This window comes from Notothenia coriiceps, unplaced genomic scaffold, assembly GCF_000735185.1.
Source record: "Notothenia coriiceps isolate Sejong01 unplaced genomic scaffold, NC01 NC01_scaffold00000339, whole genome shotgun sequence".
Lineage (NCBI taxonomy): Eukaryota > Metazoa > Chordata > Actinopteri > Perciformes > Nototheniidae > Notothenia > Notothenia coriiceps.
Window position 1 is genome coordinate 21960946 of NW_011333040.1, and position 15121 is coordinate 21976066.

A 15121-nucleotide genomic window follows, 5' to 3' on the forward strand; every position below is an offset into this window, starting at 1 on the left:
CCGTTCTCTCCGAGTAAAAACCCAATAAGCTTTATTTATCACAACACCCGTTAAACTAACATATATTTTCATAAAAGGAATATTTTCTACCTGTAAATGTAAATCCACATATAGAGGGGCTGAGGGATAGTGACTGATTTATTTTCCTCATTGAACTTCACTCAGTTTTTAATTTCAGGAATATCAATTATTTATCATAGTTATTAGATTTGTTTCCAGGAAGATATTTTTGAGTTTATAATGACTTGTTGTTGTGCACATTATTATATCCAAATATGACAGAAATGTATTTAGAATCATGTTCTGAAACATATATATATATATATATATATATATTAAATTGTAAGAAAATATGGAATGAAAGCGCTGATGTTTATTCCGGCCAAAAATTACACTTAAAATGCACTAAAAGCCGAATCTAGATTTATTTTCTGTCTCCATTCATTCTACTGAGCCGAGAGTGTGAGCTCGGGGGGCGGGGCTTAAGGGGAGCGCAAATAGAGAGGCGAAGTCCCGCCCATCTACTTCTGCCCCATGGGACCTTATTTCGGAAAAAGTATGTATTGAAGTCAATGGGGAGAGAAAGATTATCTTTCGATCCCGTTTGAATTGTCCCACGAATTACACACATGATGTTTGTCAATCTTAAAAAATCATTTCCATGTCAAAAAAGTCACAGTTTGTCTTAAAACTGTTGAAATATAAGCCTATGAAAAATACGCAACTAGAAAGACTACAAATCCCAGAGTCGCGTATGTGATGTCATTAACGTTACACATACACTCGTGTTACTCACCAAAACCTTGTAAAGCCGGTCCCGCATGCTGGCTCTTACGGAACCGACTCTCCCCTTGTGTGTATGCACAGCTCTCAACATGCCCAGACTTGGAGTGATTTTCACCTCTTTTAATACTTTTCGCCTCATTCTGAAAGAAAGAGGTGAAATGTGCCAACGTGACGGCCGTCTTGGTGTGTGGTGCGAGACGGGAGATGTAGTTCATTGAGCGTTTCACACAAAACAAAGTGTTACTTCACAGTTTTACGACACATTTTTATTGTTTTGACTTGCAAAATTATCTTTTAAATTGACAAACATCATATGTGTAATTTGTGGTGTACACCAGGGGAGAAGAAGTACAGAGAAGATGTAGTTGTAAAGGGAGAACGAGGTACAGAGAAGATGTGAGTTGTACACACTGGGAGAAGAAGTACAAGAAGATGAGTGTACACAGGAGAAGAGGTACAGAGAAGATGTAGTTGTACACCAGGGAGAAGAGGTACAGAGAAGATGTAGTTGTACACAGGGGAGGAAGGAGTACAAGGAGAAGAAGTAGTTGTACACAGGGGGAGAGAAGTACAGAGAATGATGTAGTTGTACACAGGGAGAAGAGTACAGAGAAGATGTAGTTGTACACAGGGGAGAAGAAAGTACAGAGAAGATGTAGTTGACACAGGGGAGAAGAAGTACAGAGAAGATGTAGTTGTACACAGGGGAGAAGAGGTACAGAGAAGATGTAGTTGTACACAGGGGGAGAACGAAGTACAGGTAGAAGATGGTTAGTTGTACACCAGGGGAGAAGAAGTAGCAAGAGAAAGATGTAGTTTGTACACAGGGGAGAAAAAGTACATGAGAAGATGTAGTTCGTACACAGGGGAGAAGAAGTACAGGGAGAAATGTAGTTTGTACAAGGGAGAAGAGGTACAGAGAAGAATGTATTTACACAGGGTGAAGGAGAAAAAGTACAGAGAAGGATGTAGTTGTACACAGGAGAAGAAGTACCAGAGAAGATGTAGTTGTACCACAGGGGGGAGAAGAGGTACAGAGAAGATGTAGTTGTACACAGGGGGAGAAGGAGTACCAGGAAGAAGATGTAGTTGTACACGGGGGAGAAAGAGGTACAGAGAAGATTGTTAGTTGTACACAGGGGAAAAAAGTACAGAGAAAGCATGTTAGTTGTACACAGGGGGAGAAGAAGCACCGAGAGAAATGTAGTTGTTACACAGGGGAGAAAAAAGTACAGAGAGATTGTAGTTGTACACCAGGGGAGAAAAAGCACAGGAGAAATGTAGTTGTACACCAGGAGAAAAAGTACAGAAAGATGTAGTTGTACACAGGGGAGAAAAGCACAGAAGAAGATGTAGTTGTACACAGGGGGAGAAAAAAGTACAGAGAAGATGTAGTTGTACACAGGAGGAAGAGGTACAGAGAAGATAGTAATTTACACAGGGGAGAAAAAGTACAGAGGAAGATGTAGTTGTACACAGGGGAGACAGAGGTACAGAGAAGATGTCACGTTGTACACAGGGGGCAGAAGAGGTACAGAGAAGATGTCAATTGTTACACAGGGGTCAGAAAAAGCTACAGAGAAGAATGTAGTTTGTACAACCAGGGAGGTAGAAGTACAGAGAAGATGTAGTTGTACACAGGGAGAAGGAAGTACAGAGAAGATGTAGTTGACACAGGAGAAGAGGTAACAGAGAAGCATGTAGTTGTACACAGGGGGAAAAAAGTTACAGAGAAGATGTAGTTGTACACAGGGATTTAAAGAGTACAGAGAAATTTGTAGTTGTAACAGAAGAGAAGAAGTACAGAGAAGGATGTTAGTTGTACACGAGGGGAGAAGAGGTTACGCAAGAAGGTGTAGTTTGTACAAGGCGAGACACCTTTCTCTGGAAGACTTTCAAAAGTCCTTGTTTCTAAGGAGAGAGAAAGACTAGGTAAGATTATTTTTTGGACAGGGACTTTTACTCGACTAGTTCTAAAATCCGGCTGAACACTACAGTATTGTTACACAACCAGAACACATGTAATCGGTTTAGTCGTTGGTCATTAGGGGAATTAGTGGACTTTTAACACCCATTACGAGCGTTACTAGACAAACCCCAAAGTCTGTTTGGTCGGAACTAGACTGACCCTTATTTATTTTATTTATTATGCTAAAAACGTTTGTTCGGGGAAAATAACATTGGATACAAATTTTTTTGCTCTTGCTACCCTAAACTAACAAATCAAAACTAATAATGAACATTTGTGGCTCGCCCTTTTCGACTTGTTGTGTGGTGTTGTGTGTGTGTTGTCGTGTGTGGTGTTTGTGTCGTGTGTAGTGTTGTGTTCCGTGTCGTGTGTGTGTGTGTGTGTGTGTGTGTGTGTGTGTGTGTGTGTGTGTGTGTGTGTGTGTGTGTGGTGTGTGATGAACAAGAGAGTCACCCTACGTATAGTTTCACACTCGAACAAGGACGTACATACAACATGGACAAGTCTCTAAATATGTGGCTCCCTCGCCGTTCTATGTCCGCACTTATATAAGTAATACTAATTGAATACGAATACTATGGGTCGCGGAACTAAATACCGAACACCCAAAGACATGAAGATTGAGACTCTCTTGTAGACCCCAAACCTGAAACTCTTAAACTCCCGAAAAGTCGGTTCAAAATGTAAGAGGAGCGTGCGACCAGACCCTCGGCAAAGATTCTATTATTATTATTTATGGGCGGACTATTATGTATTATGAGGTTATATTATCTGCCTCGGTAGTGGTAGAGGTGGGCACGGCTGATCGCCGGCTATGTTTATATCGCGGCGTGTGGGGGGGCTCAGTTGGATGAGTTCATTTAAATTCTTTCAGACGGAAAAAAAAAAGGCATAATAAGTCACAAACTGATAAAACAAACCCATAAATGCAACGTGATAACATAGGACACACATAACACAACGAGACACCCTCCTCGGACACTGGAGTCCGAGGTAACTGTGATAGATGTGACATTGTGCTGTACTGGTATTTTCGGAACTTGGAACCACAGCACAGACTGGACTCTCTACCCTCACCAATCTGCATTCTAGTCGGCCACGACCCCAACTACACGTCCATGCGGGGCCGAAGACTAACCAGTCCCCTCATCCACTACCGGCCCGCAACGAGGGGACCAGGCACGGTAGCACGCGGCGACGGGCGTCTTTTGATCAAGAGACCGTCACCAGGAGGGGCATCCATTCAGACTCTTCTCTCCGTGTCGCAGTGTACTACATTATGTCCTTCAGACTGCCTGTCCGGTTCGGGGTCGCTTCACGCGGCCTGAGACTCCTTTTTATAAGCAACACAGGTTTGCGTCCATGATGTTGGAGGCATAGTCAGGCACTGCAGTGGCGCCGCGGTTTTTCTGAAAAGGGGTAACTGATTGTAATCCTTTCTCTGCAGGACATTTAGTTTCTCCATTAAAAAAACAATAATTTATTGATGGGTCATACTGATAAACATAACGGAATAACCTTAGTAATCCAGGAATTTCAGACATTTTACGTGATGGCCCGCCGCAACCCCGAATTATCCGAATTTCCCGCGTACGAGACCACTCGGTGTATGTCCATGAAGACGAAGACCGTCGATCCTGTACTACCCATTAGACACTGCAAAGCGATAGAGTTTCAACCGTAAAACTGGAGTACTCGGTTACTCGTCGAGAGTAGTCCTTTCTTGCTCTGGGCGGAGGGTGCGACATAGGTCAAGGATCATCTCTGCCGCTTCAGGGAGGGAAAGGGCCCCCTCGTAGGTACCCTGAAGTAAAGCCTTTTTTTCATACATAACTTCAGCTACTCTCTCTTTCTAATATGAAAGCTAGAGCANGGGGACATCTTACTTCTTCCTTCTCTCTGTCTATACCTGTGTACTCTCATGTTCCGATTAACCCAGCTTCCCCAAATTTCTTTCTTTTTGGTGTCTATATACGCCGGGATCCGGAGTCATGGATGATCCTGCGGTCCTGTGTCATGGATGCGCGGCCGTGGGCTGTGGGTCCTCGGATTCATAACTGGATGGTATGACTCGTGGAATTCATCCTTCTACTTATAAGATTACACACATGCATTTTCCACAAACATTTTGGACTACCTATGTTGCAAATGTATTATCTTTTTCAATTTAACACACGGCAATCTATTGCACGTCGTCCTCCTGGGAAGAATGGGATACCCTCCTCTGTTGCCTCTCCCTGAGGTGTTCTCCCATTTCTTCCCTTTAAACTCGTGGGTTTCTCTGGAAGTTTTTTGCCAGTTGTTACGATGTGAGGGTATGAGGACAGAGGGTGTCCCGTATTGTCATACTGGATATTCTGTACAAACTGTGAAGTCCACTGAGACAAATGTAACATTTGTGATATTGGGCTATATAAATAAACATTGATTGATTGATTGTATTAACCTATTCAGATCATTTCTCTTAACTCAATATATAACAGCATAATCCACTGGTCATATCCTCTGCAATCACTACCCAATCACTAAATCAAAAATAGACACTTTACCCGGTCTTGTGGATCGCATTGTTCTTCCCAAATTACATTTTAACAGTTTTGGTCCGACTGTATTTAAAGATGATTGAAGATGAGCGGCGAAGGGAGCAACTTAACGGCAGAGGCATTACAACATGTAGTGTGTGTTTCCATGGAAAATACATACACACACACACCCATCTTTTCCTCAGCCGAGTAAAATAACTTTCTCATTGTCTATGCTAAACCCAGTAGCTTTAAAAGAGTTAGTAATCAATACGATAGATGAATCACTTTGAAAAAACCCTCTATTGAACATTATGAGAGGATGATAAGCTTTGTTACAGAATGACAACCATTCCAGAATCACAGCTAATTTAATGGTCTTCTTAAGGGGTCAAGGGGCAATATGTCCCCTAAATAGTGAACCTTGAGCCATCTTAAAATAACATTGGCTTGGTCTGCAATCTTTAAAGGAGTTTGTCTCAAAATCGTGCCCTGATAACAGTCTTCATGTTAAGATGTTGCTGCATATTTGGAGAGCAAACACAATAAGGACGTCATTGGGTGTACAAATCAAAATATGATTCAGGGTCGAAGTGACAGATTTAGTACGAAGAGACTGAAATAGCGTCTTTGTGCTTTGTTGTATGTTACTCAAACATCCCCAGTTTAAGACTTTTCAGGGAACCCAAGATGGCAGCAGTTTGAGGATGGAGGAATTTGGAAGGCATTGGGGTAGCAGTGGTTGGTTGTCTTGAGGGGTTATGAGTCAGCAATTTGTTACCATCATCCAGATTATGGCAGTTTTTTTTCGCAGTAACCTATCTGAGGGGAAGCCCGACAGGAACCTGAAGGCAGCACCGCGGGGCTGCGAGTCATTAATCCAGCTGTTGGTGCTGATGCTGCACCCTGTGGGGGACAGCAGCACCCGTCCTCATCTAGCCTCACCCACTGCTGCCACACAGCTAAACACCAAACACACTCTTTTATGCAATGTTGTGTTTTTCTGTTTTTCTCCTCTGAGACGAGGAGTCTAGGAAAAAAACATTCCATTGTTATACATCATTTACACATTTGTCGGGCACTGATCAGACGAGAAATAACAAGATGTAGCTGTATCTGTAGAAAATAAGCATCATTACCCTGTTACCCAAAGAACGTATATCAGGCATATAACCAAAAACATATTAAAGGTCCCATGTCATGGCCATTTCTACTGATCATAATTCCATTGTTGAGGTCTACTAGAATAGATTTATATTGTTCAATGCAATGTTCCAAACTCACATTGGTTTCTCATACAGCATCTCTGTATATAGTATGTGTATTCACTCTCTGTCCTAAACGGCTTGTTGGAGCTCCTGCCCCCCCCTCTCCCTGTGAGCCCACTGTGCTCTGATTGGTCAGTTCACCCACTCTGTTCTGATGAGATCACCACCGTTACAGTGGAACATCAGTGATTATGTGTTACAATGGCGTTGGCAACCAGAAAATGACAAACAGATGAGAATGCTGCGTGGGGTCTGGGTGCCGTGTTGGCAGAACGTTGCGCGGATCGCTGCTGCGAAGAGCGGACAGTGTGAGCTGGGTTCATTTTCTGTTCGCTGCGTTGGGGCTGCGAGACAGCGAGACATCGTGAATGGACGCGGGAAGGGGGAGGGTGCTGAGGGGCTGCAGCATCCCCATCTGCGAGGCTCCACTAGCACCCGCATCCCCAAACGTACCTACACTGAAAAAAAGGGGAAAGTGGGGTTGTTCAATTTGCAAATATGCAGTTAATATATGAGACATAATTTATTCATGTTTCTCGTCGAAACATGAATCAATCATGTACAACTATTTGAATCTTGAGGGCTGTACGTTCTATAAGTCTCAATCATGTTAAGAAATAAGAAAAAAGTTATGTTTACCTCTGTAACTCCGCCCAGTGAGCACATACGTCAGCAGCTTGTTCTGCAGCCGATTACTCAGCTTCTAATTATTATTTACAAATATTTTATTCACAAATTAATATGGTCGGACCTATGGGTTGGACTCAAACCCGTACTTTAATAGTTTCGTAATTGAACCTGAACAATATGCCACTTTAATGGACAAGATGTAAAGCAGAAAAAAATTGCAAAATATATTTATTTTTAAAAATGTGAAGCTTTTACTTTTTTAAATAAAGGAGGGAGGGGGGGAGGGGTTCTACCATATTTCTTCCCGCATCGGAGGAGTAAGCTGGTTCTTTCCCGAGAACATCTCTACAAGGTAAAAGTTATTTAAAGTTATTTAATGTCATCAAATGTTCGTCATAGTTAGAGGTTATCACAAGACGCATTGTTTGCAAAAAGCAGAGTTCACATTTTCCGTTACAACGAGCAACGTAAATACAGCTGACAATTTGTAAACATTGTAATTCACTGGTGTTAGCTAGGATAAAGCCATGAAAATCATAAGATGAGTTTATATTGATTGACTTGTGTTTAGCGTGTTCTTATAATGTGAGTATTTGTAGAGCGTAAGTCCGGCAGTGGCTTGATTTACAATATTTAAAACTATGAACCTTGCCCAAAGTTATGCACATTAAACCGAGCTCAGTGGGGAGGGGGGAGTCATAGCTGATGGATGAGCTTGCGCATGTTTGCATGTCTATCGGCTACGTCTTGTTTTAAATTATTGTTTCATGTCTGCTGTCAGGCGGTGTAGAACTTTACTGCGTCGGTCCGGCTCTGCATGTCTACTCTTGTGCCGACTTTTAAGGGCGCTGATGCAGGTTGTAGGCCTACCTTACGTTAAGTGACCATCTTTACCCATTTAAGGTGTTGATTGTTAAATATACAATATTGTCTGTGGGACCGCAGTGTTTTCCCTAAAAAACTGTGTTTATGTCTCTGCTTTGATCCGCTCTGTGTTCATGTAAATACCGTAAATACACATAGATCAAAACAGATCAAAACAGAGACAAAAACAGAGGACACAGTATGTGTGTAGGGGTTTGTCCCCGGAAAACGACACTTGTACTGGAAAGTGGAGAATTATTAATGATTTGTGTTACATTAAGCAAGCGGTGCAACATAGCCGGAAATGGAGGAACATGCCAGACAGATCAAGTAAGGGTTACCGATCCACCCGCTGTGAAATGAACTTATCCTTCCATATTCCGTGCAAGTGTGTTTAACAGAAGTTGAGATGTTTCTCGGCTTGTGATTGGTTGTTCCTCGTCACATGACGAAGCCCGGTTGCGCGCCTGCGCAAGTTGCAGTTACGTNCTCTGTTCTGATGAGTCCACCACCGTTACAGCGGAACATCAGTGATTATGTGTTACAATGGCGTTAGTAACCAGAAAATGACACCAGTAATGACAAACAGATGAGAATGCTGCGCGGGGTCTGGGTGCCGTGTTGGCGGGACGTTGCGGGGCTCACTGCTGGAGCGGACAGTGTGAGCTGGCTTGCTGGTGTTGTTTCCTGGTTGCTGCGTGGGGTCTGGGGACGGCGGGACACGGCGAGGCCCAGCCCGAGCTCGGCCGGAGCACACACACAGACCCACAACCAGGCTGCGAGTGTGTGCTCCGGCAGAGCTCGGGCCGGGCCTCACCGTGTCCCGCTGTCTCAGGCTGAGTTCAGGCTGAGAAATCTGCGGAGCTGCAGCTGAAAAAAAATAAGGCTGAGTGTGTGTGTGTGTGTGTGTGAGGAGCTCTGCGGACCAATTGGTCCATTTGGATCGTCGTTACATCACTTGGTTCCCGGAAGAAAACAATGGAAAAAGAAAAATCTCCAACGAGGCGTTCTGGGGCAGCATAGACAGCTATTTTCTGTGTTTTACTCGCTACAGGGTGTACTTGGAGGGTTTGTGACTTTGCAGACTGTTTACATGCATAAAAAGCTACATAACACACAAGGGGACGGGTAATAACCGGAAAAGCATGACATGGGACCTTTAAAATAAAAGTTGACTGGAAGCGGTTAGATGCTAGCTAAATTCTAGGTTTTAGGACCCATTTCTGCACCACTATAGTGATAGATTGCTTGATAGAGCTGTATAAGTCAATATAGGCTGCATGTTTTGTGCTGCCAGCTTTCGAAAAGTCCTTGATCTGATGCGAACCCTTTTTTGATAGTAATGAAGTTATAAATGGTTATCCATAGATAGATGATATAAGTGTCTAACTCTCTAGCTCTAGAAATCATATATAAATAATTACACTCTGCAAATAAAGTCTACATTTTCTGCAGGCTTTTTTTTTGGGCGAGAATTCAAGGTACCACAGGTGAGCAACTGATATATGAATGGTCATTTTGTTGGTAAAATATCCCTTGATGGATGTCATGTGACCTCAAAGCACCCAACACTGTAGAAAACTTAAGTGGAGTATGGGTAACTTCTCTCTGCTGAATGGTGCTTACTCTGGAAAGTATCTTTCTGTAATCCTGTATGTATGTTGACCTTCAGCTACAACTGATACCATTGTGGTTGTCATGGTTCTATTCCTTTCCCTTCAACGTAAATTGAAACTGAAAATCTTTTCCTTTAATAAGACCAAAGAGCTCAAGGATGTCTCCTCTTTGAACACCAGCATCACGTCAGACTCCAACTCCCAAACTCCTTCTTTAAACACAAAGAGAAAAATCTGCTTCTCATTCGCTGATCTAGTAGCAACGCAAAAAACGCTTTGCCTCCCTGTGCTTGTTTTCATGGTTAAATACCTCCAGTGACCCCACAGTGCTGTTGAATCCAGAGTTCTAATGATCAGATTGATGTTACCTTGCGCTGCCTCTTTAACTGACAGCATGCAGAGCCACTCCAGCAGGCCTGCCAGGAACAGGAACAGGATCTGAGCTAAGCCCTGTTCGGAGGCTCTGTAATCTGCAGCCTACTCCTCAAACCCTGACATGCTGCTGTTCGCACTGTAGAACAAAAACAAACGATCATGTTGGATCGACCAGAATGCAAACAAAGGCAAACTTCAGCATGTTGAAAAAAAGTTCCAGAAACCCAAAGAAACTCAGGAAATACGGTGAAATGTTGACGTTATTTAATCCTTTTACAGTAATTAGCGTAACGTCCATATCTCTTTATCATAATGTTTTTGTTGCATTTTCTAAACAAATAAGCACTTAAGAAAATTAATGATTTGTCGTAAAATGCTGAATAAGCACCACAGCTAACAGTATAATATGATCCGAGTTTCTCTGTCCCAATCGGCAGTTTCCGTAAACGGCCGAATGTTGTGAGACATTAAATGTCCCGATCCGATCACGTGATCGGGGATCGGAGCCGATCACGTGATTTTCAAAAGATCGGAATCGGGAGGAAAAAAATCGGGGATCGGGATTTAAATTTTTTTTTTTTTTATAAATACTTTTTTTTAAATTTTGTATTCAATGTTACAAAACAAAAATGACCATGTTCAAGTCTTAAAGTCATCCTGAGGCCTTAGTTTTGGTTTCAAATTACAGAACATCATGTATGTGTTGCTTCTTTGGGGCTTGTTTTCATAGACCTGGTTGCTTATTTCTCTCAAATCTGGCAACAGAGTGGGCCACTCTGTTGCCAGATTTGAGAGAAATAAGCAACCAGGTCTATGAAAACAAGCCCCAAAGAAGCAACACATACATGATGTTCTGTAATTTGAAACCAANATCATTTCCTGGTCTTCTCTAAAGAAGAGGGACCAATGAAAACGTTGTCATGTTGCCGTTGTTCAGCATGGAAACATTCATTAGCTAACAATGACATTATTGTTCTATTAATATAAAGGGAGGTCAGGTACTCTTTAAAACAGCTGCTAGTTATGGGTACTTTTTACTGAAGTACATTTCAAAGTTCTTTACTTTCACTTGAGTAAAGAAGTTTAGTCAGTACTTCTACTTTTAACACGCGTATATCTGTACTTCTACTTGAGTAAAGGAGGTGTGTACTTTTGCCATCTCTGACTCTGAGTGTGTGTGTGTGTGTGTGTGTGTGTGTGTGTGTGTGTGTGTGTGTGTGTGTGTGTGTATGAGAGAGAGAGTGTGTGTGTGTGTGTGTGTGTGTGTGTGTGTGTGTGTGTGTGTGTGTGTGTGTGTGTGCGTGTGCGTGTGCGTGTATCACAGTGAGGATCTGGGGGAATACATGGAGTCGAAGGGGGCGTCCTCTCCAGGGATCCTGACCCTGACCACTAACCTGAGTAAACCCTTCACCAGACTGGAGAGATACCCCACGCTGCTGAAAGAACTGGACCGACACATGGAGGTTAGCGATAAACCACTGATGTGTCTTTAAGTCTTAAACAAATTTATATTAAGCAACAAACAATGTTTCTTTGTTTCTTCCACAAGAACGTGCCCTGCATTTTATGTCAATGCTTGATTTTGTAAATGTTGTGTTTCTATGTTTTTCCCCATTGTGTTAGGATCAACACCCGGACAGAGTGGATCTCATTACGGCGATAACTGACTTTAAGACCTTTGCGGTAAGATACAGACAGTTTAGTTAGGATTGGATGTGCGTATATGTCTTTACTTACACTTGCAATATGAATATCCTTTCGTTTCCTGTGTGTGTGTGTGTTTGTTCAGGCTCACTGCCAGAATGTGAGGAAGAAGAAAGACCTGGAGTTGCAGATTTTAACGGAGCCAATCAGAAACTGGGAGGGTGATGACATTCGTTCTCTGGGTCCGGTTCAACACATGTCGCAGTGCACCGTCCACACGCAGAACTGCCAGGTACTCACACTGACTAACTCACTCAAACAGATGTCATGTGACCCCACCCTGACGTTGCATTTAGACCCATAATGAACACCCACCACTGTTGAGTTCAAGTGACCGTGAAAACACAGTTCAAAGGTATTTTTGTTTTGCTTTCCAGGAATCAAACGAACGCTACCTTGTCCTCTTTCCTCACACTCTGCTCGTGCTCTCCGCCAGCCTCAGGATGAGTGGATTCATCTTCCAGGTGCGTAACAGCACATCTGATTTAACCTTAATGATGTCTAAAAGCATACAACATGTGGTTTAACACATTGTGTGTTTCTATAGGGGAAGATGTCACTGTCAGGGATGCTCATCTCCAGAATAGAAGACGGAGAAAACCTGAAGAATGCTTTTGAAATCTCCGGTCAGCCCTTTCTCTCATTCTGCTCATGCACCTAAGACTTTACACCAGTTCAATATTCAAGTAAAATACAGTCTTTTGAGACAAACGGGATAAGACAAGATCAGTCTAATTTGAGCCTGTTTTCACTTATGACCACTGCCTGTTTGTCTGTACATTTTAACATTTGTTCTTGTGTGTTATTATTGTTCAGGTGCTCAGGGTGATCGGATGCAGGTGGCGTGTAACACTCAGCGCGAACTTCAGGACTGGCTGGACCTCCTCACCAAACACACACACACTCCTGCCTCACACACTAACTCGCTCAAGCATCAGTCCGTCTGTCACACAGTGAGTCTACATTAACAGTATCTTTCTATTTCCTGTTTCACCACAGTTGTAAATTAACACCAACGTGCCATATGTTCTTATATTCTATAACCTCTCCATTTCGCCTCCCAGCTGCCCTCTCTTCCCGCCACTCCCTCCAGACACTCGGAGTCTCGTGGAGGAAGCGTCGGACACAACTACCACACCCTTCCCCATCCCCCTTCATTTGGGATGAACCTCAACAGCAGCCCGATGTGGGGGCCCCTGGAGCCGCCGAGTACCCCCAAACCCTGGAGCCTGAGCTGCCTCCGCCCTGCTCCTCCACTCAGACCATCAGCTGCTCTCTGCTCCAAGGAGGTGCTGTACACTGGCGTATATACAAATGTGTTGTTAAAAGTCGGAATATTTATACATCTCTGGGTCCTTTTGTGTTACATTTGTCTGTGTTTTTGTTTGTAGGATATGAGTAAGAGTCCTAAGAACATGAAGAAGCTGCTCCCTAAGAGGAAGCCGGAGAGGAAACCTTCAGAGGAGGACTTCACTGTCAGAAAAAGTGAGTATGCAACGGAATAAATACTAAATTCTCACGATGGAAAAAAAATGTTTTCTAGGTGCAACATGACGGCAGGCTTTGTGTTACCTTAAAAGAATCCACAAAACATCCTTAATATATTCCTTCCTGTTGAGTTGTTACAGTTACAGCTGAGTATTTAAGGAACATTAACACTGTCTTTTCTCCATCGTCTCACCTGTCCCTCTCTCTCTCAGGTACAGCAGCTCTAGAGGAGGACGCTCAGATCCTGAAGGTCATCGAAGCTTACTGCACCAGCGCCAAGACACGAGCCACTCTCAACTCCAGTGAGCACACACACACACACACACACACACACACACACACACACACACACACACACACACACACGTGCAGATACACATCTTAAAAAAAACCTGGGGTTACAAAGAGAAATGTGAGAAAAGTTGTGAGAGTCACAAGTAAACCTTAAAATCACTGGAAAGAAGGGAAATTATCCAAAATTGACAACACAGTTGTGAATGACTGAATAACCTGGAGAGCGGCCATGTTCTGGTCGATGTTTTAACCCGGGGTTGAACTGTTTACATGAACCTCTGACAGCGTGACGCAGAATCGCTGTCGCAGCGAGAAGACCAATTAATAGAATTTCCCAGATGACTCATGTTGTGCCAAAGAGAGAAACAAACAATATGTCGGAGGTTCGCAATTGTTTTTCAGCCAAAGACCTTTAAAAGATAGAACATATTTTGGAGACAACCTCAGGTCCCTTTGGAATAATTTGACTTAGCCTTAAGCAAAAGAACGAGAGAAGTGTATTAGAAAGACATTAGGGATGTATTTAATTCTACGTTTATTGCATTAGCTGCAGGCTTTATATATACACACTCTATGGTTGCAGCTGTACCTCAAACAATTATTTGGAGTGCATTTTCACACATGCATTTCACAGAAGCAAGAATGCACACACTATTAAAGACTGACAAAAAGGATTTCACAAAATGATCATTTAAATATATCGATCAGAAAATGTCATGTTGTTACTTAAAGGTAGGGTAAGTAAGAATGGAGAAACCAGCTCGAGTGCGCTAGAATTTGAAAGTACGCAGCTGAAAAAAATCTGCCCCTTCCTTCAGACTTCCTTACAGAGCCCCTCCTCCAACACACACGAACGCGCAGATGACCAATGAGGGCACGAGATAAGTTTGTGCACAGATGGAAGGCTGACAGGCAGGTAGGCCATCCAGTTATTTTAGCCGGCTCAGATGATTGGTCGTGCTTTTTACTAGGGATGTCCCGATCACCTTTTTTTGCTCCCGATCCGATTCCGATCATTTGATTTTGACAATTTGCCGATACCGATTTTTCCCGATCCGATCTTTATGCAATGCATTAAGAGAAAAAAAAGACACAAAGCATTCAAGTTGTCCCTTAAGGTTATTTTTTATTTAAATTGGATATTCTAACCAACATGGATATAGCTTCTTTCTTTCACAGCAGCATTGGATCAGTTCAGTTGTGCAGCATTGGATCAAAACAAAATAAAGCTTTCAGTACTCGTTAGCTTACTGCTACTATTAGACACTGCGCCCACTCTGTTGCCAGATTTGAGAGAAATAAGCAACCAGGTCTATGAAAACAAGCCCCAAAGAAGCAACACATACATGATGTTGTTTAATTTGAAACCAAAACTAAGGCCTCAGGATGACTTTAAGACTTGAACATGGTAATTTTTGGTTTTGTAACATTGAATACAAAACTTAAAAAAAGTATTTAAAAAATTAAATCCCGATCCCGATTTTTTTCTCCCGATTCCGATCTTTTGAAAATCGGATCGGGACATCTCTAGTTGACGTTTCTGAAAAACGATGGTTGTTACCAAGTGGCTGAATAGGACTACAGAAGTTGTGGAGGTACGTTGTA

The 15121-nt window shown here is 42.6% G+C and overlaps 1 protein-coding gene across 1 annotated transcript in view; it reads left to right on the plus strand.

Moving 5' to 3' along the window:
* Nucleotides 1-4307: 4307 nt before the first annotated feature.
* Nucleotides 4308-15121, plus strand: part of LOC104952326 (rho guanine nucleotide exchange factor 7-like) — an 11733-nt gene continuing 919 nt past the window's right edge. Inside the window, exons 1-11 of the mRNA XM_010779141.1 lie at nucleotides 4308-4394; nucleotides 6817-6994; nucleotides 11291-11493; nucleotides 11654-11713; nucleotides 11820-11966; nucleotides 12112-12198; nucleotides 12282-12360; nucleotides 12551-12687; nucleotides 12799-13023; nucleotides 13126-13219; nucleotides 13435-13524. Coding sequence (XP_010777443.1) covers nucleotides 4308-4394; nucleotides 6817-6994; nucleotides 11291-11493; nucleotides 11654-11713; nucleotides 11820-11966; nucleotides 12112-12198; nucleotides 12282-12360; nucleotides 12551-12687; nucleotides 12799-13023; nucleotides 13126-13219; nucleotides 13435-13524 — 1387 coding nt within the window. The remainder of the gene's footprint in view (nucleotides 4395-6816; nucleotides 6995-11290; nucleotides 11494-11653; nucleotides 11714-11819; nucleotides 11967-12111; nucleotides 12199-12281; nucleotides 12361-12550; nucleotides 12688-12798; nucleotides 13024-13125; nucleotides 13220-13434; nucleotides 13525-15121) is intronic.